The sequence below is a fragment of the Simochromis diagramma genome, unplaced genomic scaffold (assembly GCF_900408965.1).
Source record: "Simochromis diagramma unplaced genomic scaffold, fSimDia1.1 OVJJ01000746.1, whole genome shotgun sequence".
Lineage (NCBI taxonomy): Eukaryota > Metazoa > Chordata > Actinopteri > Cichliformes > Cichlidae > Simochromis > Simochromis diagramma.
The window spans coordinates 4221922-4247387 of NW_024386757.1; the positions used below are offsets into that span (position 1 = coordinate 4221922).

Here is a 25466-nt window from a genome sequence, read left to right on the forward strand (position 1 = left end):
TCAGCATTTTGCTAAAACAAAACCCAAACCCAGCCCTAAATATTTACAGGTCATTATTTTGCATTTCGTAAATGGGGCTGTATATATGAGAATGTGCCCAGATAGTGTAAGAACATCAGTTCTTACTTGACTGTTGCTTTGGGGTTTTCAAAGGATTTTTTACATTATCAAAATAACGCAGGGCTCCTCTCAGGTTTCCTTCTTCAAAAACGAAACTATTAAGATACAGCATTCAACTGGAAAGACTCTACATGTTGTCATAGAAGATTCATTTCTATTTATGTTTTAGTATCCCTTTTGAGCAGACTTTAGCTGAAACAGATGGCACTAGGTATTAAAGTCATTACAAAAAAGCCAAAAAGCGTTGAATGTGGATATGATGCAAACAACAGCTCGTCAGGCAGTGATGGCAGGTTCCATACAGTAAGAGGACACTAATATTTAGGACCAAAGTTCCAGAAGAGTTAAGCTAGATATTTATATTTTTGCTGCTAAGCTTGACTTGTCATATAGCAAACTATAATAGATGTTCATCACAACATTATTCCCAATATTCTGTAAATTTCTAATCTAGGTTTTCTGTTCAAAGTAATCATTACAAAGCTTGATAGATTGTTCAGAAGACTGACAAAGGGCTGTTTAAGGTTCGATTTCCTTAAATGTGAGTACCAAGTAAAGATTATAATGGAGTCAAGACACATAAACAATAACTGGTGGCCACAGTTTCCCATATAAAAACGTGAATCATCAACATTGACACTGCAGTTTGCAAGAAATACGATCTAGTATACTGGTAACATTCCACTGTTTATTACTGGCCTACTGTGTTCAACATTTTTTCCCCTTTTTTGTTTTTATTTTTGTTTTTTTTGCTTTTTTAAGAAAATTTGTCATTAAAAATCTTTCTATAGTATATTTGTTTTCTTAGAAAATATAGAAAAGAGTAATTTACAGCTATATTACACAAATATCCTCTGGCTTTTGTTTTGAAACAAGTATGACACATTTTGTTCTTTTGCAGCACATGGTGTTACAGAGTATGCATCCAAACAACAAACATAAGTCACTACAGTGTAGCAAAATAATAGAAAAAAGAAAACTACATAGTCTTCATAGAGAGAAATTAAATACATGCATACATACAATACAGTGCCATGCAAACACAGTCCAGTCTGGGAAGTAAATTGTTTAGGATTTGCATTTCTTTCCCATTTCACTTGCATTTCTGTCAACGTTTCATGCCTTCTTGCTATACATACACACCATGGCTTTTACATAAGACTGCAGCTGCTGCAGCAAGTAGCTTGTATAAAACTCATCATTTCTTAGTAGGGCCTGGTTGATGAAAGTGAAACTACACCAATTTTCAAATAGCAGAAACTTTAAATAATCCATTCATGGTAAAGTAATACAGGCTGAAGTCTCCTTTCCACAATTGTCTATCATTCGTTCACTGATTTACACATTAAGTCATTTTAATAGTGTTTTTGAGAACGAGCCATTCATCACACAGATGTATGCACTCATTTTGCGAACATATGCACATATTTCACACTGACATTTGGTCCAAATGAACATTCTTACCTCCCCACCCCCAAGCTGCCCGATTATTTTCCCTGTGTGAGTCACTTTTTTGATGGCAGCACAAAGGGATGAAACAGCAGTGTCCCCTCAATGACAGCCCTGTAAGAAGCAGCTCGTCCCCTAAGAAGGTATTGGCCTTTAATCAGCCACATCTGCTCACATATGGGGTCTCTCTATCACATGCCACCAGCTAAGACCTGCCTGCTAGAGGTCAGAGTGTGATTGGTATCTTTGAGGGCAGCTGACCTTGGGTGTGTTTGTTTTGGGGCTGCAACAGAGATCCTTATCGGGCCTTGGCACACGTAGATAATTCTGTTTACCTTCTGGGGGAGACGGGAGCCATTTTTGCACTTCAAAAAGTGAATTTTGAAAAGGGTATTTGCAGAGGACAACTCAAGTTTTTGATGGAATTTTATTTTGAAGGATTAGATCCAAATGCACTGATACTATATTGACAAGACCAGCTTCAACCATGCAGGTGGCAGTAATGGTCTTCACCCTCACTTTTACAGTGTTGTTGTCACTTCCCATGCTAACTGTTGCCCACTATTTTCTGTAACCTTGATGGAATAACTCATTAACGATTTCTTTAACTTGACCTCTGAATAACTCTTGCTTTCCTGATTTCTGTTTTCCTACTTGTGCAACAACAGCTAGATTCCTTTGTCTTCTTTTCACACTGACACTATACTTTACAGCCTGTGCTATAATTCACATCACAACCTGGGCAACATCAACCAGCAATCCTTTAAATAAGCTCAAATAACTTGTGACTTCATGTAAATGTTCAATCTTGCCAAGACTTTTGTTCTGTACACTGTTTGGCACCACCGCTGTACTGACTCATATTCAGACCTTCCAATTTCAGTAACAGTAAGCTTTTGGGGACAGTCACACACTTTTTTTTGGGAACATTTTCTGGTAGGAAGTTCGACGTTTCAAGCCACGGAAACACTTTTTACTTTTGGTTTTGCTGCTTGGGTTCAAAAGCAGTTTAGGATTTAGTTAAGTCATACTCTAAGAATCAGGCTTACTGCCTTCTCAAAGACTCCTGCACGACTGTCACTTATCACTTCCTCTTCATATGCTGCAGCCCACTGCAGTTCCTTCTGCTGTTGCCTAAGACCTGATACAACCTCTGAATTAAAGCAGAAATATTTGCTTCCCGCTTATATAAACCTTGACAGTTCTAATCACACACTGCAATGTGCAAGATAATTCTTCATAATGGACACAGTGTATGCCATCTGCCCAGTTCAGCTGTTCGGTTATTTATAATGATACAGAAAAGCATGCAGTGTGCTTTCAGCCCACTGTTTCTCTCTTTCCACACAATTTGGCTTTGTTTCTTTTCACCTTTATCAAGGTGTGAGGAGTAATGTGTGTGCACAGTCATTGTTTGCACAGTTTTAATTTGTACACTCTTTATCGCTCTTGCTGCTTTTGCCAACTTGTTTGAATGTCCTTGGCTTAATAGACTGCTATGATCCTCACTCACTTTGAGAAGAGGGCTGCAGGAGACAAACACATAATTACTAATATTTAAATGGAATAACATACTGTGTGTTCAAGATTTACTTACAGATTGAGCAAGCATGTGTTCTGCTAACTAACTTGTTTCTATATACCAAAGAGTTGGAAAAGAGCCTTAGAACCATGACTGTGTTGCAGTTTGTGCAAATGAGATACACTGTCCAGACTGAAGGACTACACGACTGACCAGTAGGGCTGCACTCGATTCTGGCCAGCTTAGCTGCTATTGGCTAGGAGTGATGACCTCTCACTCCTCAGGGGTAATGTCATATTCCCCTGCACCTCAAGAGGTACCTCAGCATCCAGCACTACTATTGACTGCTATCCTTACAAACTGTTCAGACATTTGTCACGTGATCCGGATTCTCCCTGACTTCAATGCACTCGATCTCCTCCCTTTCCCTTTCCCTTTCTCTTTCCCGCTCCCTCTCCCTCTCCCGCTCTTTCCGCTTGGCCCGTTTCTTTTTCTTGTGCCTCTTTTTGGACGGCGGGAAGAAGGTCAGGAAGACAGGCAAAATGACAAAGCAGTGCAGCACAGTGCAGCCCGCGGTGAGGAGGGAGCACTTGAACAGTGTGTAGGTCAGATTGGAAGGCACAAACACCAGGGGCATGATCCCAATCACAAAGCAAGATGTGTTCTGCAGGATGGCAGCCCCGTGCTCCTCCAGTGCCAACTTGATGCACTGCGTCCTAGTGTGCTCGGTGGCCAGCACAAAAGTGTACAGGTGTGGTGCACAGTGATCCATGGCGAAGTTGAGGGTATAAATAAGGCACAGGATTGAGATGCTGTCCATGCCGACATTCCAGAGAGTCATCAAACCCAAGACACCCAGCTCCACGGATGTAACTGTGAGGATGAGCCAAAAGTTTCCCAATGGGTTGATGACCAGGAAGAAAGTGAGGATGAGGATGGTGAGTACGCTGAAGCCTGAGGTCAGAATGGGGGAGATGACAGAGGAGCTATACCGGTCCATGAACACAAACGTTGGATTGAAGGCAATGAATTTGATGCTGTTGATCAGCATCAAGGGCCGAAGCTTTTCCAAAAGCTCCACCACCTCCTCACGTTTCTTCTCAGTGGTTCGCGCTACCAAGTACATCCTTGAAGCAATGATGTCATATTCGTCAGTCTCGCTGTTCTTGGAAAATATGATGTCCTCTGTGAAGTGCTGGTACTCTGGGCTACGCAAGAAGGAACCTTTAAGGATGGTGATGAAGTCGTTCTTAGTTGACGCACTCACATTCACTACCCGCAAGTAGTGGAAAAAGTTGTCCATCCAGGAGATCTTGTTGAAACCGTGACTCAAAGTCTTCAAGTGCTCCTGCACTGTGGAGTTCCAGTACTCAATGGGTTCATAAATATAAAATCCAATCACTGGACTGTAGTTACTAAAGTACTTCTGCTGAGTTAGAGCGTACGAAACACTTGGAGAGTTACTCGCCAACAGGTTCACAATATTTGATCCATCACTAATTTGTAAACATCCCATGAATGAGAAAGAAGCATAAATAAGATAGAGAATGACCACAAATGGTTTGACATAGGTGTTGGTAATCCATTCTGTGTAGTGCTCTCGCAGAAAGTGTTGGATGAAGTGATTCTGGTATGGTACACTGTCATGGTGTGTGGACAGGTCGTGGCCATCACTCATCATGGTTTTAAACCATGTGGGCTGGCGGTCCAGGTACTCCACTGAGGGGATTTTACAGCAGAAAACACTGTGGTAGCGGTTCTGCTCAAGCTGTCCAGCAAACACCAGGCAGGAGCCATAGAAAGAGAAAACATAGAAGTAGTTGACCAGGATGGCCACACACATGCTCTGGCAGAAGATTTTCACTGACTCGATGTTAGTAAAAGGGCTAGCTCCCATGCCAAACGTTATGATGTAGAGTGAACTGGTCATAGTGTAGCACACCATCACGTCGGCAAACGCGTCTGCAACTCGCTCCTTGAAGGGGAGGTTTTCCCTGGTTCTCCTCCAGCCCGCCAAGAGCTCAAACACCCCTTTGGTTCCATGACCTAGAAGCAAGAAAGAGAAATGTGTAAATTCTAATATGTACATGCTACCAAAGCAGGATACGACTACTCTACTTGCATTATATAAAGATTTTATAAGTACCGTTTTTTTTTTTTTTTTTTACCTCTAAGCAATGTGGTTAATGGTGTAATTTGTGTGATTAGACCGAATTGAAAAACAACAAACCCACAATAAAAATTTAATTTGAAGAACTAAAAATATTGCAGAAATAATACATACACAGAAATGATTACATCAGTTTATTTATTTATCTGTGTTTCTGTGAAACCTTGACAGCAAGTAAGATTTGTGACAGATTAAGAGCTTTTGAAAGTATTCATTAATATTTTTCATTCAAGTTCTGTTTGATGTGAACCAAAGAATAATCCAAACAAGGTGACCTTGAAAATTCTCACAATGTACTGGTACTTCTAGCATGGGACTTGTTGAATGTTCACGTATGTGTTTTTTCCCAACAACCACCAATGCAAAATCCAACTTCATAGATAAAAAGATAAACAACAAAAGACAGTTATCGCAATCATTGTTAATTTTTGCACACACAAAAGCTATATATGGAAGCATCTGCTTTGGATGTAATGACTTGACAGAATATTCACAAAGCTTTTATTTAAACATTTTCAGACACTAAACCGGGGGTCTAGGATGGAAGGACTTTAAATCTTTAAATATGCAATGAGGTACTTGGAACCTGGTTATATACACATGCATTGGACAGACGTCTGCAGTTGTCATCATTTTTCTGTATTTCTTCCTTAAAAATGTCAGTGTTTGAAAAAGCCAAATAAGAGCAATTAACAATAATCCCTAAACTCAGTATTAAAATAATGTACAGGCGTCAGCCTTCGAATAGATGAACCTATGGTATCAATTTGAAAACTCTGTGTTGCCCCCTTTTTCGAAAACCTCAAACTCAATATTTTTAGTAGTACTATTGTATCAATTTCAAAATTCTACGTCACCTCATTCTGAAATTACGTAGGATTACATACACAAACTTGGGTGTCCACGCCGCCCTCGTGAAAGAGAGAGAGAGACCATGATTAATAGTACACTCTTATTTTTTTATTAGTGAGCCAAACTGCTGAGAAGTCTCACCATGACATTCCATCTCTCTTCATTTATGAGATAGAGTTTTACACCATCCTCTTTACCACGCATCACTAAACAGCATCCACATATGTCTGCAGCAGGCCCATTCATGTGAGTCAAATCTGTGGGATTTTCACCAGGCAAAAATACAGCCATGAATGCACAACCTTCAAAGGCATGAGAAAAGCCACAGTGCAAAACCTCCCACGCTGGAACACCCGCCCACCCACGCACGCTGTTCATTTATTTGTAAGATGCTGGAGCTGGAATGCTACAAGCAAATGTGTTATGAATTTCTGAACATGAGAATCAACTTAGTGTTTTTCCAGCATGAAAATATCTCAGCATACTGCATTTAGCCTATTCGTACATTTCTGTGCCAACATTGGCATTAAAATGTCCCTCTCACATGTAGCAGGTGGATATAGAAGTAAGAAAAATTGCCACCCTTGACAGCATTATACATTTTCCCTTGTTTGACACACTGGAAAAATAAAAGTTAATTAACTATAAAGGATTAGTCCTATGTAATGAGTTGGCTAGATGGCTCTTCCTGCTTTTAGTATTATTAAGCCGTACAGCAAGTCAATTAGTTAGTGTCAGCTGGTTTAGAGGTGGAGAGAGAGAGAGCAAATTTACTCCCTTTGTTTTTACAGCATTAAACTGAGGGGGTCCACATGCGTTACCCCTCACCAGTTACCAAATAGGATGTTAAGTACTGTGTCATTTTCTAGACATGATTGGAAAAGCTCTGGGATTCATTACGGTGACTGATTGCTGGCAGGTGGAAGTGGATAAAAATAATGAGCCCATCTGGTAAAGCGTCCCTGGTTAGTAGCAGTACTAACATCGAAAGAGAACGTTTCTAACCAAGATATTTTCATGACTGCACAAATTTGCATTTTTGTTTTGAACAATCTTTGCTGGTGGATCATTTTATTTTATCAGAAAAAAAAGCAGAGAACAAAACTGTCATATGAGTAAGAGAGAGAGAAAATATGTAGAATGCACTGTAAGTACCTAACAGTAAATTTACTCTTATTTAAAATCAGGGATCCATATCTTCAGCTTTATTTGACAGATACAGTGAAGAGAGGATAGGAAAGCAGGGGCAGACATGCAGCAAAGGGCCGCGGGTCGGACTACGAACCCAGGCCGGCCACTCTCGGCCATATGGCATGTGGTCGCATGCTCAACGCACTGAGCTGAACTGGTGCCCCAGACCTTCCTTTTAATACTGTGTATATCTAGAATCATCTGTTCAATCTAATGTCAATTCCAATGTACATTAGACAAATATGATTAAACCTTTATTTCCAAATCAGCACAACAAGACAAAATCCATCTACAGTTTACGAGTAAACAACAATAGCATCAACACCAAAAATCTTGGTTTCAGTCCCATATTTTATCTCATGCTAAACCAACATGGTCAAACACCAGCAGCTGTCTGCTTAAAATAACAGTCTAAAAAGCATGTGGTGTTCTGATGTAGTGCACACTGGTAAGACTCTTCAAACAGTTCAGATTTAAGGAGCATTAAGACAGTAAGTTTGGCAGTGTTATGATCAAGGCTGCTTTCTAATAAGAGTATAATTCATTTTATCACTGACAAACACTTGGGAGGCTTCACACCTGTCTCTGTGAAAATGCCTTTGTCTTTGAAAGCTTGTGCCGCTCCAATGTGAGAAGAATCCCAATTAGAAGGTAGAAATGATGTAGCAGAGTGCATGGAAAGATCAAAAACAGTGACATGCTCGCTGAGGTAATGGGTGTTCACAGCCATGTCAAACCAAGTCAGACGCTTCATGTGGCGTGAACAGGGATGTACTGGTTTCACCTGAAAACTGTCCAGTCCATTGAAATCGTACGTCTCCAAGCGTATCAATTCTTCTCATAAATGTTCTGATAACAGTAGCACAGCACAAAACTATGATGTCAAACTCATGACATTTGACTTTGAACATCTGGGTCGAATGCAAGCCTTTTATCTACTCTTTTTCTACACTGACTTTATCTCAGAGGTGATAAAACAGTTGCATTGATGAATACCTCCGAAGACCTGCATTTTAACACAACGGAAATTGATCAGGATTTATTGAGGAACTTGTAAAACTCCTAGCAGCTACTGGCTTAGCAGAGACTTGTAATGGGTTGACGCCTTTGAAAAAAAGTATTTTTCTGACTCACGTTTTCTTCAGCCGTTTACACAGACACCATAATTTCACGTGACAAATTTGCAGCACTTATTTTCTCGATTTTCCTGATTTTACAAGCAAATAAACAGGTGTGACCAATCAGACACCCTTCATTTGGCAACAAGTGCACTCATAGCTCAATACTTTACTGAATATACAATGATATGGAAACAATAAAACAATCCTGTTTGTACCTCAGACACACCACTAAACGCTGCTCAGGGTCAATCCTTTCTCTGCCTCTTCAGATGTGGTCCCAACTCTGCCAACAAGAGCTCAAACTGCCCAACTGACAAAAAAAAGGAGCTGTAGCTGCTTTTAGAGATATTTAAATATCTCTAAAAGCAGCTACAGCTCCTTTTTTCCCGTAGTTTATGTTTTGAGAATATATTTTCGCAAAATACTTCTGATGTGTATATATTTTACACGACAAGTTTTCATTTGAAAAATTCAAAAATGTCATTTTTTCTGCCGTGTGCTCAGTGTGTAAAGGCCTTTAGAGTTAAAGTTGTTTTTTGTTATAGCCACATGCTAGCAAGACTCATTTACAAAGTAAAAGATGCTACATTTCAAATCTGTTTTTTTGCATGCATGTGTCCTGTTGCTTCTTTTGGTTTGTTTCTGAAAGTAAAACTACAATAAAGGGGGAAAACTGTATTTTAATGGTTCTTTAATTGTGAGTCCTCTGTAACTACGACTCGTCACCATGTCAAACCATATTATGCCTCCATTCCCTCAATAAATTCTATCTATTCCAAAATTTTCCCATTTGCTTTCTCAAAAACATCAGTTTAGAGTTTGGACCTAAGTGGTCATCACCACTCATGACTTAGACTTAGACCTCAGAGAGTTAAAAACAAAAACAAAACAAAGCAAAAAAGTCTTGAGGATCAGTGGGGAAAAAAATAATTAATCTAACTGATTTGCATGAAGCAATATTCACACTATCACTACATTACCTTTTGCTTCTCTCTCTTTTTGTTTAGGGTTTGGAGGTATAGCTATAGGATTGGGTTAGTCATTACTCATTCCAATTTCAAGAACAACAAGCCCATGTCTTCGGACTGTGAGAGAAAATCCAAGATGCCATTCAGAAAACTTCCCCAGCCAGCCACTGTTTTCAAACTCCAAACTTTCTTTTTTGTGGTTAGAGATTTTCTATGAGCAGGCAGCGGGGGGAATTTATTCAATGATTGTAGAAGCAAGAGGGAGAATAGCACGTGGCTGGAAGCATGACTGTCGCTCAATGCTAATCATCTTTGAAGGAAACTGACAATTCTCTCACTGTCTCGATGGTGAATTATGCAAAATTGAATGTCCAAATTTTAATGTGTGCATCCCTGCTAATACAAAGGGATGACAAAGGCTGATTGGTGAGAGGTAACACATCAGCAGAGGAACTCTGACGGCCCGGTACCAAACGACTCACGGACCGGTATCGGTCCATGTCCCGGGGGTGGGGGACCGCTGCTCTACACAATAACACTGTGACTCCCATCTTTTTAGAGCTATGACTGCAAGTCTGCAGAAAAGACCACACTCTCATTTGCTGTTTGCTCTCGCCATCTTCACCCACACACAAACACACCTACACACAGACGCACTACAGAACAAGCACGCCAAATAGAAATGGCAAAAAAAGTGACTCTGGCTTTTTTCATCTCCCTCTTTTCTCAGAGTCTGCAGGTGGTTTAACATACATTTGGTAACTACAGTGAGGAACTTCAGTACTTGGTTCTTATGCAGTATCTGAACAGCTAAGTATACTGACTGAAGGTGGAGAATAACAGCTTCTTAGAACCAATTTCAACCAGCAAAGGCAATTAACTTTCAGAGTTCTAAATGATTATAGGTGGTAACTCTAACCCCAACTGTTCCCTATACAACCCTATATTATGAAATAGAGCATAATGGACGTCTTTGGAAAAAAATTTGAATTTTTTTTTAGTCAGTTAGCACAGCGGTCCCCAACCTTTTTTGCGCCACGAACCGGTTTATGCCTGACAATATTTTCACGGACCGGCCTTTAAGGTGTCGCGGATAAATACAACAAAATAAAACTAGTACCGGTACCGAAAAAAAGAAGATTTATTCATAACACATGTGAAAAGACCCAGGAAAACTGAGTTAACGATAAAAACGATAACAAAATAACGCTGAAAACCGATAAAAACCCTGAAAACCATACATTTCACACCTGAGCCTCAACTCTCGCGGCCCGGTACCAAACGACTCACAGACCGGTACCGGTCCGAGGCCCGGGGGTTGGGGACCGCTGAGTTAGCATGATTATTTTCCTGTTCCTAATTGGAATGACTTGGAAAAACAGTGTATCAAAATCTAAATTTAAATATTTGGATTGCCTGGGGTTAGATTAAAGGAAGGGATGGTCACTGATGACAACTTAGACCTTTGGGATAGTGGGGTTACCAAGGAGGTTAATCCTAGATCCCTTTAGTTTATATCTACCTAGATGCAATTTTTTTTTATGGGGAAACAGACAGCAACAAGAAGCACTCATAAAGGCACCCCACTCAGGCAGTTTTAAAGGAATAGTATTGTGTTTTGTATATATTCATTTTGTTTTCTTAGATTTCAAATATGACATGATGTGTGGACGCAAACTATAATCTAATATTTAGAATCCTCCATATACCAATATAATTATCTAAATGGCAGCAGAATTTTAATCATAGTTTTTAAAATAGCACATTTTATGAAAATGTGACCTTATGTGACCTTAAAGAAAAGGTCAGCAGTTTAAAGAAAATGTCCATCCATCTATCTATTCTCTTCCGCTTAACCTTATCAGGGTCGTGGGAGGGCCAGAGCCTATCCCAGCTACCACTGGGCGAAAGGCATGGTACATCCTGGACAGATCACCAGTCCATCGCAGGGCTAACACGGACAACCATTCCACATTTATCATTCCCTATTAGTCTATATGATGTCAATACAAACACTGGTAGTAAGTTTGAAAATTCCTCTATATAGTATTGTCACTTTGACCTTCAGATCAACCTGTTGACCTTGAAGGAGAGGTCAAGAGTGAAATCATATTTTAATTCTTCACACAATACTTTCTATATGATCACAGTACACACCAAACTTGTAAGAATCACAGTTTCTAAGTTATAAGGCTTTATGTTGATTCTATAAAAAATAATTAAGTTGACCTTGAAGATCTTGGTGGATATAAACCAAAATTTAATGAATGATTAAAATACTACAGTCCACACTCCTATAAAGTGTTATCATAATTCATTGTGTTCATAGACAGAAAACATGACATGCATACACGAACGCAAATCCTACAAAAAACATAATTCCCTTGGCCGGCATAACTCAAGGTGGGTGTGTATTTGTCCTCAGTCATTGCACAGATGTACTGGTGTGCAGTACCTGCAATATTTTCTAATGTCTAGTCTGGGTGCTCAATTTAAAAGAGAAGCATGTAATATTGTAGATTTTTGATTCTGAGCACTAGTGTGACATTCAGGTCACTAAAGCATTGCAGTCTTCTTTTGTTTCAATTAAGGCAAATCACGAAAATCAGGTCATAATCTTATTTTTTGTAGAACCAAAAGAGGTCAGGCAAGCTTTTATCTGCTGTAAGCTGGTACTTACACTCATGACCTTCCTGTCTCTAGCACTGGCTGTTTCGTTCTGGTCACAATTACTAATTTGTGATGTGATCATCTTTAATAATTTGTTTTGACAACAGTGATCAACTTTTGCACTGAGACAGCAGCTTCAACACATCTATACACCCTCTGAACACTTGCATGTACTCACCTTTTACCTGTCTGTCTAATGTGGTACAGCCTGTGCTGCCTGCCAACCACTACAGCAGTTAGTCAGGAATCAGAGAGGGATAAAGAGAGGGCAACAGATGAGAAGCTGTAGCTCAGAATAAAAGGATGAAGAGGCGAGTGGTGTTGTATCTCAAGCCTCTCCCAGGCTCCAGGTACAATCCTTAATGGATTGTAAGAGGGCAGTTTGTCACCAGCTGTCCAACAGGCTATTTTCTGCTGAAAAGGGAGGCGTAAGGGTAAAAAATAACAGTCCTATTGTCCCACAGTCTGACCATTGGTCTCCTATAATGAAGGTCTCGGCTGCATTTGCCCTCTCCTCCTCTGGCCCATACCAAAAAGCTACCGAGTAATTACACCAAATTACTGCTCTAAAACTTCTGGGGCACACACACTTCCAAAACATATCCATCACATACTGAGAGAGCATGCCAGCTGCTCCCGCCCACCGTGGATTCTCCCAATCAGGATGACTGTTAAACGTACTGGCTTATCACGCAGGTGGAGATGACAGAGGAGCCAATATCACAAGGAGGAGGTCTCAGACAAGAAAAGTGACCCAAACTCAATAAAAACAGATGAGCGGAATGAAAGTGAGGACGAACACTGGGGAACCCAGGGGCAATCTTCACATCCAAATCAATATCTAGGTGATGACAATACCGATAAACATCACTTTGCTTTTTTTGCAAGCAACAGGTAAATTTCTCCCAAGTTTAACCTCTATAGTACCTGCTTGGCTAATTGCAACTGGTTGCCCATGCTGTGTTTTACTTAGATGTGAGCTCAACCCTGTTCAAATGATAAAAGTGAAAATATTCCTGGAGCGTTCTGCAAATCTTTGATGTGGTCAAAAAAAAAAAAATCCTGTAAATGCTTATTGTTGGGTGGCATCTTAGGGCTTTAAGAACAACAAAACCAAAAACACAAAAACACTCGAAATAGGTACACGCAGTAAACTGTTATGATGTGGGAATGCTGGACTGCATCTGCCGGGGATGCAATAAGGAGACACGAATAACACTTTTGGATTGGCTACTTTCAAACCTCACGCCCCCAAATACACATGTATTTCACCACCCTGAGCCATGTTTTCCTCTAAAAAATAAGCAGTTTCTGTGAAATTGCGAAAGTTTTCCTGAACAATTATTTGGTTTCAAATGCAAGCCAGTCGCATTTGATTCCATCCACTCATTTTTTTTTTCCCACTTATCCAGTTCATGGTCAGTAGGATGCTGTAACCTAGTGTTTCCTAAGCACTGTGCCGCGGCACCCCCAATGATCAGCTGTGCCGTGGAAGATTATCTGGTTCCACCTGATTAGTACTCTAAGCTATCAACGTGAGTAATGAGAAGAACAATTACATTCTTTTCCACTAGAGGGCAGTACAACTACCCGCTCTAATTAAATGGGTTGCCAACTGGCAGTAAAACAGAAGAAGACGAAGAATTTACATAATAGTCATGCTGTGAGACAAGGCAGCACGTAATAGCAATAGATAAATATCTGAAAAGAACAAGCAGTCAGTGTGATTTGCGTCCTGGAGAAAATTCTGACCCAGATAAAGGCCCTAGCATGAGTAGTGGTGAGAAGAAAGGTAAAAAGGTATACTGGGGACAAACCGAACAAACCTATGCCTGGTGCACAGGGGGAAATTATCAATATGCTTTTTGTGACATTTTTGTTTGGTGGTATTTTTCAAATGTGAAAATCGGTGCTCCAAAAGTTTGGCAAACAGTGCTATAACATATCCCAGCACTTATCAAGGTGAGATGCAGGGTACATTGTATGGGGTTTTTCTTATATTTGTACCTATATTTCCAATCCTGTAGTGTATAATTGGGACACAACATTACCATCTTTATTCAACTCTCTCATTTGTGTGACTGTGAATAGTGAGGACGGTTGGGGGTTGAGAGCCACGTTTAAAGATACAAGTCAATAAGCAGGTGTGTTTAAAGGTAGGGGGTAATCCATTTTTAATGCAATATTCAGCAGGAAGTGGAGTCTCGAAAGGACCCCGCGTAACTGTTCTAAATATAGCATCAAAGAGCCGTAAGATTGTTGATCTATTAAAAATGCACAGAGGGAAAAAAGTCTAATTTTTTCACATCAAAGATGAGCGAGTGATAGGATTTGTTTTGTCTTATGTTATTTTAGGAATGGTACTCAAACATGTGTTTCTGACAAATAATCACTTCAGACATTTTCAGAAACATTAAAGCACTTTCTTCAATTTATGAATCCCAAAAGTTCATTTTCACTTCGCCAGATTAACAATTCAGCACAACACCAACAAAAACATACACTCGCTGTGATTACATCACAAACCTTTCTGAAAGAGTCAATGTGAAGCAAAATTCAAAGGATTTCTTCTTGCAAGCAGTGACTACATCACTCAGACTGGTTATAATGATATACAGTCACCTCATTAAATTTTTTAGAATCTAATAACAATCCAACAGCACAGTCGTCTTCTTAGGAAAACATGCTGACATCAGGCAAGTGGTGATCAATCTAGGGTTAGGGCTTTACAGAATTTTTACCTGGTGTAACACTGAAATGACAACGACTTCCAACCCTGGATGAGACTTTTTTTTTTACCCGACTGTATTTATTTTCATGCAAACACAACATAAAAGAAATGGTCAGATGCAGATATTCATGCACATAGATGCAAGGAGCTCACTCACACACAGTGAAGTGCCTATTCTCATTGGCTTCAACAAATACAGGCTGTCAAACACATATACATATAAAATATACATGCACAGATACATTTTGCAGCAGTCAAGCAGCAGGAACACACTGAGAAGGAGAGGGCTTTGAAAATGCAAAAGACCAAATTTGCCATTTCACACCTCAGGGCAGCTCAGGAGGATGTGTTTAAAGCAGTGCCATACTCCTACTATGATTTCAGCACACTGATTGTCCTGAACTGTAGTAACGTAGCTATTTAAACACTTAGTGTATACCCCCCTAATTTCTACATAACAGGAAAACGAGGTGAGAAACTGTGTAAACTTTCTCATTACACAGGACAGTGTCATTCTAAGTTAAGAATGGGCTGGGTATTTTTAAAATACAGCTTCATATTTTTTATTTATTTTATTATTTCTATATTAAGGCCTGTCAATGTTCAAGGATTAAGTCTCTGCCATATTTGTAATGTCATAAACTTGAACAAGTCAATTTACATTGGCTTGGCTTTACCTAATGGCAGAGTCTGACTGATTTTTTGGTCCATCGCAGCAGGGACCAGGGCTGGACTGGGACAAAAAATCAGCCCGGGCATTTTGACTAGAGACCGGCCAACCAGGTATTATAGGAAAAACCATAAAGCCTTTGAATGAAAACAAACGTCGTTGTGACAGTGATGTACACTGTCTTGTTGGTACATATGTATCAATCTAATAAACTTAAACCTACACCATCCTCCCTATTCTGGTATTCTAAACAGTACTTAGCCGAAACCCAAAGACTGCTTGGTTGAGTTAACTTCCTGAACTATCTACAACATATGGTGGAAACCTGAAATTAAGACAGAGAAGACTAGAGGTGAGACATGATCATTACTGAATATTAAAAATAATAAATGACAGCTTTAGTGGTATTTTCATAAACTAAATAAAAAATTTGCTCCACTTTCCCTGTTAATGCCCTAGCAAATGTGTAGCAAAGTTTTGCCAGGGGGCAACACTTTGCTAGACTCACCCCTGCACAGTTACCAGCTGTCAGCTACATAGAAAAGGATCCTGGTGTTATTTGTCTCTCATAAACAGTTCATAGCTTTCCTTCAACTCATTCACGTCACCTAAAAGGTAAACCTGTTTCTCCATCACCTGTTCAGCTCTGATGATTCAGTAGGGACATCTCCTGGTTTCATCTTCATGTTTCCCTCTCACCAGATAACCAAACCGATATCATGACCAGCAGCTTTTACGGCTGTGGCTCCAACAAACATCAGCTGATACTAGAAAGTAATATTAAATAAATTCTAACAACAGCTTATCAAGTTTAAAGGCGCTTCTGCTGTTTAACGCGACCTCCGCTAGTTTCCTCTTTCTGGCGCAAAGCGGGAGATAAACAAGCAAGAGAGACGGGACTTGCGGCAGAAACGGCGATCAGCTGATCATTGATCAGTTTCATGATTGAAGTAGCAGCAGGAGAGGGAGGGGGGAGAATGAGAGAAGAGGCAGCTGGCAGCATAAAGACACAGAATAAATCCAGCTTTTTGTCTTTTTTTTTTATTGTAGCTGAAGTACGGGACAAATCGCGTTTATTTTCAGCTCAATACCAAATGCATAATATTAACTCTGAATACCAGAGGATTCCGTTTTTTACGGGACGGTAGGCAACTCTACTAACTAACCATATGAATAAAATAAAGTTCACCAGTAACATCATAGCACCCGCCCAACTGTATAGAAACTCCGTCATGCTAGCTAGTACACAGTACGAGTTATTGTAACTGACTGTAAAAAGTTGGCCGGGTGAGTGCTGGGTTTTCCATCACTGGGCAGAGTCACCACACCCCTCGTTTGTGGCACCTGTGTGTAATTTGCTGGGAGGCTCTTAAGACCAGCGTTCTCAAACATTCCTCGCCGGAACGTCAGCTAACCCACGTTAGTGAGAGTCATAGCTCGGTAAACCGTGTTTTGCTGTTTTTGTTTCGCTAACCCTGTCTACTTACTTACCTCTGCAGCTTCACAGTGGATTGGATCTTGCTGCCTGTAACCACTCAACTCCCCGTCACTGGCCTGCTACTATTCTCGGCGCTATTCACCTGCCTGCCTCCCTGCCCTACACTTCACAGTGAGTGTACACGAACTGGTTTTAGCCTCTAGTGATGGGATTTCCGGCTCTTTTTAGAGATCCGGCTCTTTCGGTTCGGCTCACTAAAAAGAGCCGGCTCTTTCGGCTCCGAACCGGCTCTTCGGGTTGTTTTGTTGCTATAATTAATTTATATTAACAATAATATAAAATTATGCACAAAAGGAATTACTAACGTAAAAAAAGTGGTTTTATATATAAATATATGCCGTGGCCCCTAGAGACAAAGCACGTACAAACTCCAAAAAGCACGTACAAACTCCAAAACACATTTCTAGCATGAACTGAACTTCCAAAGCAGAGCTACCAGATCACTTAAATTACACAATTGAAAGCATGTGTGTATTGTTTGTGTATTTATACACAGGCACTCATATATATTCAAATTATTTAAAAAAATGTTCATTTACCTGTTATTACCACACACGAAATCTGGTCGTTGGTACTTGCTGGCTTGTGTAGCCACTAGGTAACAAAAGCTCAACACTGCGCCCAGCATCCTGGAGCACTTCTGTTGTCTTTTGTACGTGTTTTGAGTTTTTACGTGCTTCGGAGTTTGTACGTGTTTTTACGTGTTTTGGAGTTTGTAGGTGCTTCAGAGTTCGTACGTGATTTGAAGTTTGTATGTGCTTTGTCTCTAGGGGCCACCGTAAATATACTTTTATTTATTCACTCCACATAAAATGTAATAAATAAATCATATAATACAAAAATCAACTATTCACATTTCAACTTTTAACTATTTAAATTTTCAGCTTTTTCCTTTTACAAATTTAAAGTGAAACAACACAAAACACTGCAAACCACAACACAATTAAATATAAATTAAAATATGAAAACAAAAAGAACATGCACATTCTGTCATATGGACCTGCATGAATAAACTTTCTGAATCCTTTATCATCTGCAACTGAAAATAGTTGTGGATGATTACTATACCTTTCTAATGTGACGTTGTTGCAGTGTTGCCAACTCCTCAGTAAGGAAAATCGCTATTGGTTGTCCTAAAAGTCGCTAAATGACGTCATCGCCTAATTTGCATAATTGGTCATGCTAATCTAATTGTAACCTATGTTGTTGGAGAGAGAAATAACATCGTGGAAGAGACATAAAGTGAGTAAAAAACGTCCTAAATGCATTTAGAGTTTATTTAGAACTACAAATTAAATTTCTTTTAACAATTATTGTTTTTTTTAATGTCACAATTCCAACCCTGCTCCTTTACCCGGGCTTGGACCGGCAAAAGTGACCCGAATTAGGCACTCTGGTGGAGTTACTTTGTGTGTGTGTGTTTATAAGTAGTTGTAAACCTTGTGATCCACAAAACAGCATAAGAGTAAAAGAAGAACTGACTGCGTTACGGCACCCGCTGCTTGTTGAGAGTAAAAGCGATACGCGCTTTCACGTCTTTTTTTAGCGACTTTTTTTCTAAAAAAAAAAAGTCGCTAAGGGGTCTGAAAACTCGCTAAATATAATGACAAAGTCGCTAAGTTGGCAACACTGCGTTGTTGTCCCTGGCTCTCTTTCTCTCCCTCTGGCTCTGTTCCTGTGCTACTGAGTGTAACTACCGCCCCTCCCCCCTCTGCCCAGCGTAAAGCACAAGGCTGCGTGCTGAGTGAAGCAGAAAAAAAGTGCGAGAGAGAGAGAGGCTGAGAGAAAGAAAAAAAAAAAAAAAAACACGTGACGACTTGCGATAAGGAGCCGGCTCGCGTCGTTCACGTCAAAGAGCCGGCTCTAAGAGCCATTTCGTTCGCGAACAACCCATCACTATTAGCCTCACTCGGGACACTAATCCCCTCCTAGCCTCACCGTCAACTCAGACAAGTAAGACTATGTATTTTGTTGCCACCACTTCTTGGACTGCTGTGTGGGGCGCACATTGACTCTACACTCCTTTCATTACAGTGACTCAGAGAAACCCTGTGACCCTGTACCTTGTATGCCTGCTCCGGAAAATCCCAAATAACATGCCCAGCCCGATAAAGAGACTATTTCCTTTTGGCTTTGCTGCTGCACACGCAGTGTGATTCCTGTTTATTTGGTTAAACAATTATTTTGGAGATGGTCTAGCCAAGACTTGTTTACTTTCTCAGCATTCCTGGTAAAAGCTTATCTGCTAGCCCTTGCTAATCACAGTGTGTTTGTAGCTTCTTAGTACCATAATCAGAAAACTTTATGTTAGTAGGTAGCCAATGTTCAGAGGTTTGTTTTCCCTCTCGCACTTCACGATTAACATTTTGGTTTCTTGTGCCATTTTTGAGTGCCAAATAAATTGTTAGTTTGCACTATACCTCCGTGTGGTGTCTGCATTTGAGTCCGCTTACCTGTGTCTGGCCGCCCGGTCGTGACATTAGCACAACGAAAATAAACTCCACCTAAACTTGGTTTATATCTGACCCAGAGACTGCAGGTCATAACTTCTTACCTGAAGCTCATTTCACCTGACATTCGGACCGGCGGCCGCCTTGGGTCTCTCCACCTCCGCCTCCCCTTTCCCCCATCCACCTGCTGGCCTCCACCACTTGCTAATTTTACTGAATCTGTGAAAGCTCCACCATAGCCACTACCAAACAATTGTGTTATTTTTACACGTCTGCCAGCATCTGTCCAATCCACCACCTTTCACGAAAAAAAGACAACGACAACAAAACATCGGCCCATTTAAAACGAAAAATTACCATCGGCCCACCGGGCAAATGCCCGGTATGCCCAATGGCCAGTCCAGCTATGGGAGGGACTGCAATAAAAATTAGTTTTAGTGAAATATACAACTGTCAGTGCCTTTGAAGATTCTCAGTAAGATACTAACATGCAAAATAGGTTAACTTGTTGTGGCAAATTCACTGAGGCCAGGAAAATGGACCAGACATCAATTATAGAAACAATAGTGTTTATATGAGACTTCAAAAAAGGGGTGTACAACACAAAAAAAATGACCGACATCAAAGCAAGATTTATAACGGCTTCCTACAAGATTTTTTTTTTCCCCTACACTGTAAACCCGAATAAGTTGCCAGAACTCAAAAAAATTGAGGCAATCGATTGCCTCAATTTTTTTGAGTTGATCAACTCAAAAGTCAAATTTTTCCAGAACATAAAAGTTTGGATTACATGGTACTTGTATCTTTTGAGAACGGTCAACTCAAATATTTGCAGTTAATATGACTTAAAGTTTCAAGTTTACAAATTCAAAGGAATAAGTTCACAGAACTTATAAAAAATAAGCACACAACCACAACATTTTTATGTTAACAAAACTCAAATGTTTATTAGTTTGTGTTGTCATTATTTTAAGTACACGTTAGTCAAATATGTTGACTACTTGATACTTAAAAACATGTGACCCAAAACTTAAAATTTTTGAGGCAATTGATTGCCTCAATTACACTGAGTATCGGTAACTTAATATGCAAAAGTCATAAACATCTACCATTGAACAGTATCTTGCCTGCTCCCTTTTAGCACATTATGTTGAAATAAAATACATTAAAAAAAAAAATTAAACAAATTAAAAATAATTAACAAAAACATTTATAAATTAAAATAAGTAGACCAAAAATTGTTTAGTCAGGAAAACTGTCAGAGTAATGAAAAATAATGCCAAATAATAATAAATAATATCAAAATGTGCTTTTGGCTCTCTGGCTAATATCTGAATAAGGCAACAGGGCAGCAATTTGAGTGAATTACAATGCTATTTGTTTTACATTAACCAGTATCAAACAGTGAAATTTAGGTCATCTTGCGCAGCCCACAATGTTTTAGAAATAGTATTACGAAAAACATTAAAACATTAGTGTTCCTTTGCATTATGTTAATGAGAACAAAGGCACGTTGTATAGTTTGGACCTATTGGCTGAACACCTGTAGTGTAATGCAATAACGTTTTGAGGCATTATTTAGATAAAAGGAGAGAACTTTGAACTAGCCTTGTCATGGTCCTGGGCCATGTTGGCCCAGTATTCTTAGTTTTCTTGTATGTTTGTATTTTGTTCCCTATTTAGGCCATGTTTCCTGAGTTGCCCTGTTGTGTTGTTCCCTAAGTGTTTTCCCTTCGTGGCTTTTACCCCCTGTGTGCCCCTCTGTGTATCTGTGAGCCCTCGTCTCTCCTTATGTTTTATTCCATGTTTCCCCTGCCCGTTATGTCTAAGTTCTCCCCGTGCTCTCTCTCCCCCCTGTGTGCCCTCTGTGTATTTATGAGCCCTCGTCTCCCTTTGTGGTTGTTCCATGTTTCCCCAGCCCGTTATGTCTGTGTTTTCCCCGTGCTCTCTCTCCTCCTGTCTGAACCTCTGTACTTCCTGTTTGACTCTGCCCGTCTCCCGTCAGTGTTATGTTCACCCCGCCCTGTCTCATTATGGTTATCTGTGTCAGCTGTGTTCCCCGTGTGTTCCCACTTTCCTCGTTAACCCTCTGTGTATTTCTGTCTGCGTCTCCCTCTGTTCGGCGTCGCGTTCTCCCTCTTTGCTGTGTGGATTCCCTGTGTCTCCCTACGAGTGTTAGTTTATTGATTCCCAGTTTAGTTGAGTTCTGTATTTCCTATGTTCTGCCTGTCAGCAATAAAGCTGCTTTTGAGTTCATCCCCGTGTTTGTGAATCTTGCGATTGGGTCCTCCTCCCGCCTGCCACGCAGCGATCCATGACAGAAGAACGCGACCACGACATGGACCCAGCGATTCACAACCCCTCCGCTGACCTCCGGGAGGATCTGATTTACACAGTGGAGTATCACTGTCAGGAGTGGGTGGCGCTGCCCGAGGGTGAGTACCGGGAGACCGTAGCCGTCCGTCTACAGCGGATGGTGTCCAGACTCCCGTGGCTATTCGGCGCGCTCCGCCCCCACATCCAGGACTTCCTCGTCTCTACTGTAGGCGTCCTCCCGGAGCAGTCGCTCCTGTACGAAGAGCCGGAGGATGTTCAGCCCGGCCTGCTGACGGATTCGCGGCCCGGCTCGTCTCCTCCCCCTTCCCGGAGAAAACGGCGTCCCCGCTGTCGCCGTTCCCGAGCAGCGGAGCAGTTTTCACCCCTGGGAGAGAGTGACCGTGTGTCACACTCTCAGCCCGAGCCTTCGGATCCCGGACTCCATAACTCATGCACAATCGTGAGTGGCGCTGTTTTTTTGACACCGGACTTGGATAATTCTGTTCCCTTTTTTTTTGGACTCCAGGGACACTATACAGCGAGGCACCTCCGTGCCCGATCATTCACCGGGTGCTCTCGCTGGTAACTCCTGTGTTTTTGAGCCCTCTGATTCAGGAAACGCTCGCAGCGTTTCCTTTGGTTTAGCGGATATGACGGTGTCACCCGTGGAGGTAACTGAACCTAAGACCGTTATTTCTCACCAGACTCATCTACACACTGCTACTAGCATTGTAGCCCCGCAGAACTGTGTTACTCTGCCCTTGGACTCTAAGGTTTCCCGGTCAGAGTTCAGCCATACACCGGTAGCATCATTAGCTCTAGATATAACGGTGCATGCTGAGGAGCACAAACCATCAGAGACTATGTGTTCTGTAGCTGACGCTACCTCTAGTAACTGCTTCATGTTCCAGCCTGTTTTGTCTTTAGACATTGATATTTCGCAGCCATTTCCTCAATCAACCATTGCTCTCTCAGCTCCTCAAAGAGTTACCGAGAATGAGACCTGGGTAGCTGAGAAAGCCAACTTAACGTCTGCTCCTAGCGTTCTGCCTGAGCCAGGTGACACAGAGGCTATTAGCCATTCCTCTACTATGAACAGTTTAACCTTTAACCCAGCTCTTGTATCTGTGACTCCCAGTGTTGCTCCTTTAGTTTCTCAGGTTGTGGTTTTTTCTGTGCCTCAACTCGAAAGTGTTAACTCGGACGTTACCTGTGCAACCTCACCTTTTCCCATGCCTGCTAAGGTCAAGAACCGCAAGGTTTCATCTGCTATAGACAGACTAGCAAAAGATTTCGGTTTGAGCTCTACCGAGCTGTTTGCACAGGTTCACTTTTCTGTTCCCCGGTTAAGTTGGTTTAACTCTGTGCACCATGCTTTTCAGCCAGGTTTCATGGACTCTGTGTGCACTACGTCTCGGGCTACGTCCGGTACGGCTGCGAGTAGCGTGGTTCCACATCCAGGTCATCCGGACGCTGCTTGTATGAGTTTTCCTGTACCTGTGGCTGCCCCTAGACCCACTCTTTCCAAGACTGCTAATGATGCCCTGGACAACTTAAACACAGCAGCGATGCTAGATCCAGCCCACCATAAGTCTCTGTTTACTGACACTGTATTTGACTCCAACAACTTAGTTCACCCAGTCACTGTTTCTGTTCCTATGTGTCGCTCTCCACCTCCAGTTCCTATAACCAGGGCAGCGCGGGCCCAGCTTTCCCTTGCACCCGTATCAGCTCCTCGGGTGAGGGTGGCTGAGGTCCAGCTGGTCCCTGCTTCTATCCCCAGCCTGGCAGAGGCTCCGTTCATCCCGGCACCCGTACCTACCGCTCGGGTGGGGTTGATGGACATTCAGCCGTCACCTCAACCACAAGCGCACCTACCACTACACCTGGCATCTCTGTCCACAACGCGGTCTGTAGCTCAGTCATTAGCACAGTTTCTTGTTTTGTCACCAGTCCAGACTTTAGCACAGTTAGCAGCTCATTTACCCGCTCAGTCATCCGCTCCGTTGTCACCTCGGTTTCTTCCATTGCTTGTTCAGTTCTTAGCTCAGTTAGTAACTTTGTTTCCTGATCAGTCGGTAGTTCAGCAACTCGTCCAGTCACCGCCATCCTCTGCTAGAAGCTCTTGTGAGCTCACTCAGCCAGTTGAGGACAGCGTCGTGCTGACAAAGCTTGGACAGACTGTTAGCCCTGCACAGCCCCAGCCGTTGCCTTCTAAGCCGACTGCGCGCCCTGTGCAGCCACAGTTAGCGTCCCCTCAGCCAGAAGTCTCTGCACCAGCTGGCTCTGCATCTGTTTCCGCTGGGGGTTCAGGAGGACCCCTCCAGCCGCTCCTCGTCTCCGCTGGGGGTTCAAGAGAACCTCTCCCGCACCTCGTCTCCGCTGGCGGCTCAGGTCAGCCCGGCCAGCACCACCTCGTCTCCGCTGGCGGCTCAGGTCAGCCCGGCCAGCACCTCCTCGTCTCCGCTGGCGGCTCAGGTCAGCCCGGCCAGCACCTCCCCGTCTCCGCTGGAGGGTCCGAGGGGCCCGTTCAGCCTCCTGTCTCCGCTGGAGGGTCCGAGGGGCCCGTTCAGCCTCCTGTCTCCGCTGGAGGGTCCGAGGGGCCCGTTCAGCCTCTGCAGCTCCGCCTGGTCCAGCCTCAGCCTCTGCAGCTCCGCCTGGTCCAGCCTCAGCCTCAGCAGCATCCGAGTCTTCGTCCTCGTCTGGGCCAGCCTCAGCAGCATCCGAGTCTTCGTCCTCGTCTGGTCCAGCCTCCGCCACGCCTGGTCCAACTTCAGCCTGTGCTTCGCCTGGTCGAGCTCCAGCCTCTGCATCTGCACCGCCTGGTCCGGCTCCGTCGCCTGTGGCTGCCACGCCACCGTCTGGTCCTGCCTCGTCTGGTCCTAGGCCCACCGGGACTCGGCCAACACGCCTGAGACTGGATCGCCGCCGCCGCTGCCTTCCGCGCGGTCGGCCCCCTGAACTGCTCCGTCGTCTCCTTCGTCGCTGCCTTCCGCACGGCCGGCCTCCGGACCAGCTCTGTCACCTGTGCCACCCGCCTGGTCGGCCCCCCGACCGTGTGACCCGTGAACTTTTGTGCCGTTGGGCTCTGGGTCGGCCCCCTGAACTTTATTTGAACTATGGTCTTGTGCTCCTGTGTTTTCTGTTGTTCGTTTTTGTTTCCTGTTCTGGTCCCTCCGTCCTGGTCCCCCGCCTCCCGCCCTGGGTGGGTTGTTTTCTGTTTTTGTCTTGGTTCTCGGGTTTTGGCTGTTGGGAGCCAGCCCTTGTGGGGGGGGTACTGTCATGGTCCTGGGCCATGTTGGCCCAGTATTCTTAGTTTTCTTGTATGTTTGTATTTTGTTCCCTATTTAGGCCATGTTTCCTGAGTTGCCCTGTTGTGTTGTTCCCTAAGTGTTTTCCCTTCATGGCTTTTACCCCCTGTGTGCCCCTCTGTGTATCTGTGAGCCCTCGTCTCTCCTTATGTTTTATTCCATGTTTCCCCTGCCCGTTATGTCTAAGTTCTCCCTGTGCTCTCTCTCCCCCCTGTGTGCCCTCTGTGTATTTATGAGCCCTCGTCTCCCTTTGTGGTTGTTCCATGTTTCCCCAGCCCGTTATGTCTGTGTTTTCCCCGTGCTCTCTCTCCTCCTGTCTGAACCTCTGTACTTCCTGTTTGACTCTGCCCGTCTCCCGTCAATGTTATGTTCACCCCGCCCTGTCTCGTTATGGTTATCTGTGTCAGCTGTGTTCCCCGTGTGTTCC

General features: G+C 42.5%; 1 protein-coding gene across 1 annotated transcript in view; it reads right to left on the reverse strand.

Moving 5' to 3' along the window:
• Positions 1 to 811: 811 nt before the first annotated feature.
• Positions 812 to 25466, reverse strand: part of ptchd4 (patched domain containing 4) — a 64691-nt gene continuing 40036 nt past the window's right edge. Inside the window, exon 3 of the mRNA XM_040028417.1 lies at positions 812 to 5137. Within this exon, the coding sequence (XP_039884351.1) occupies positions 3456 to 5137 (1682 nt within the window). The 3' untranslated portion in view covers positions 812 to 3455. The remainder of the gene's footprint in view (positions 5138 to 25466) is intronic.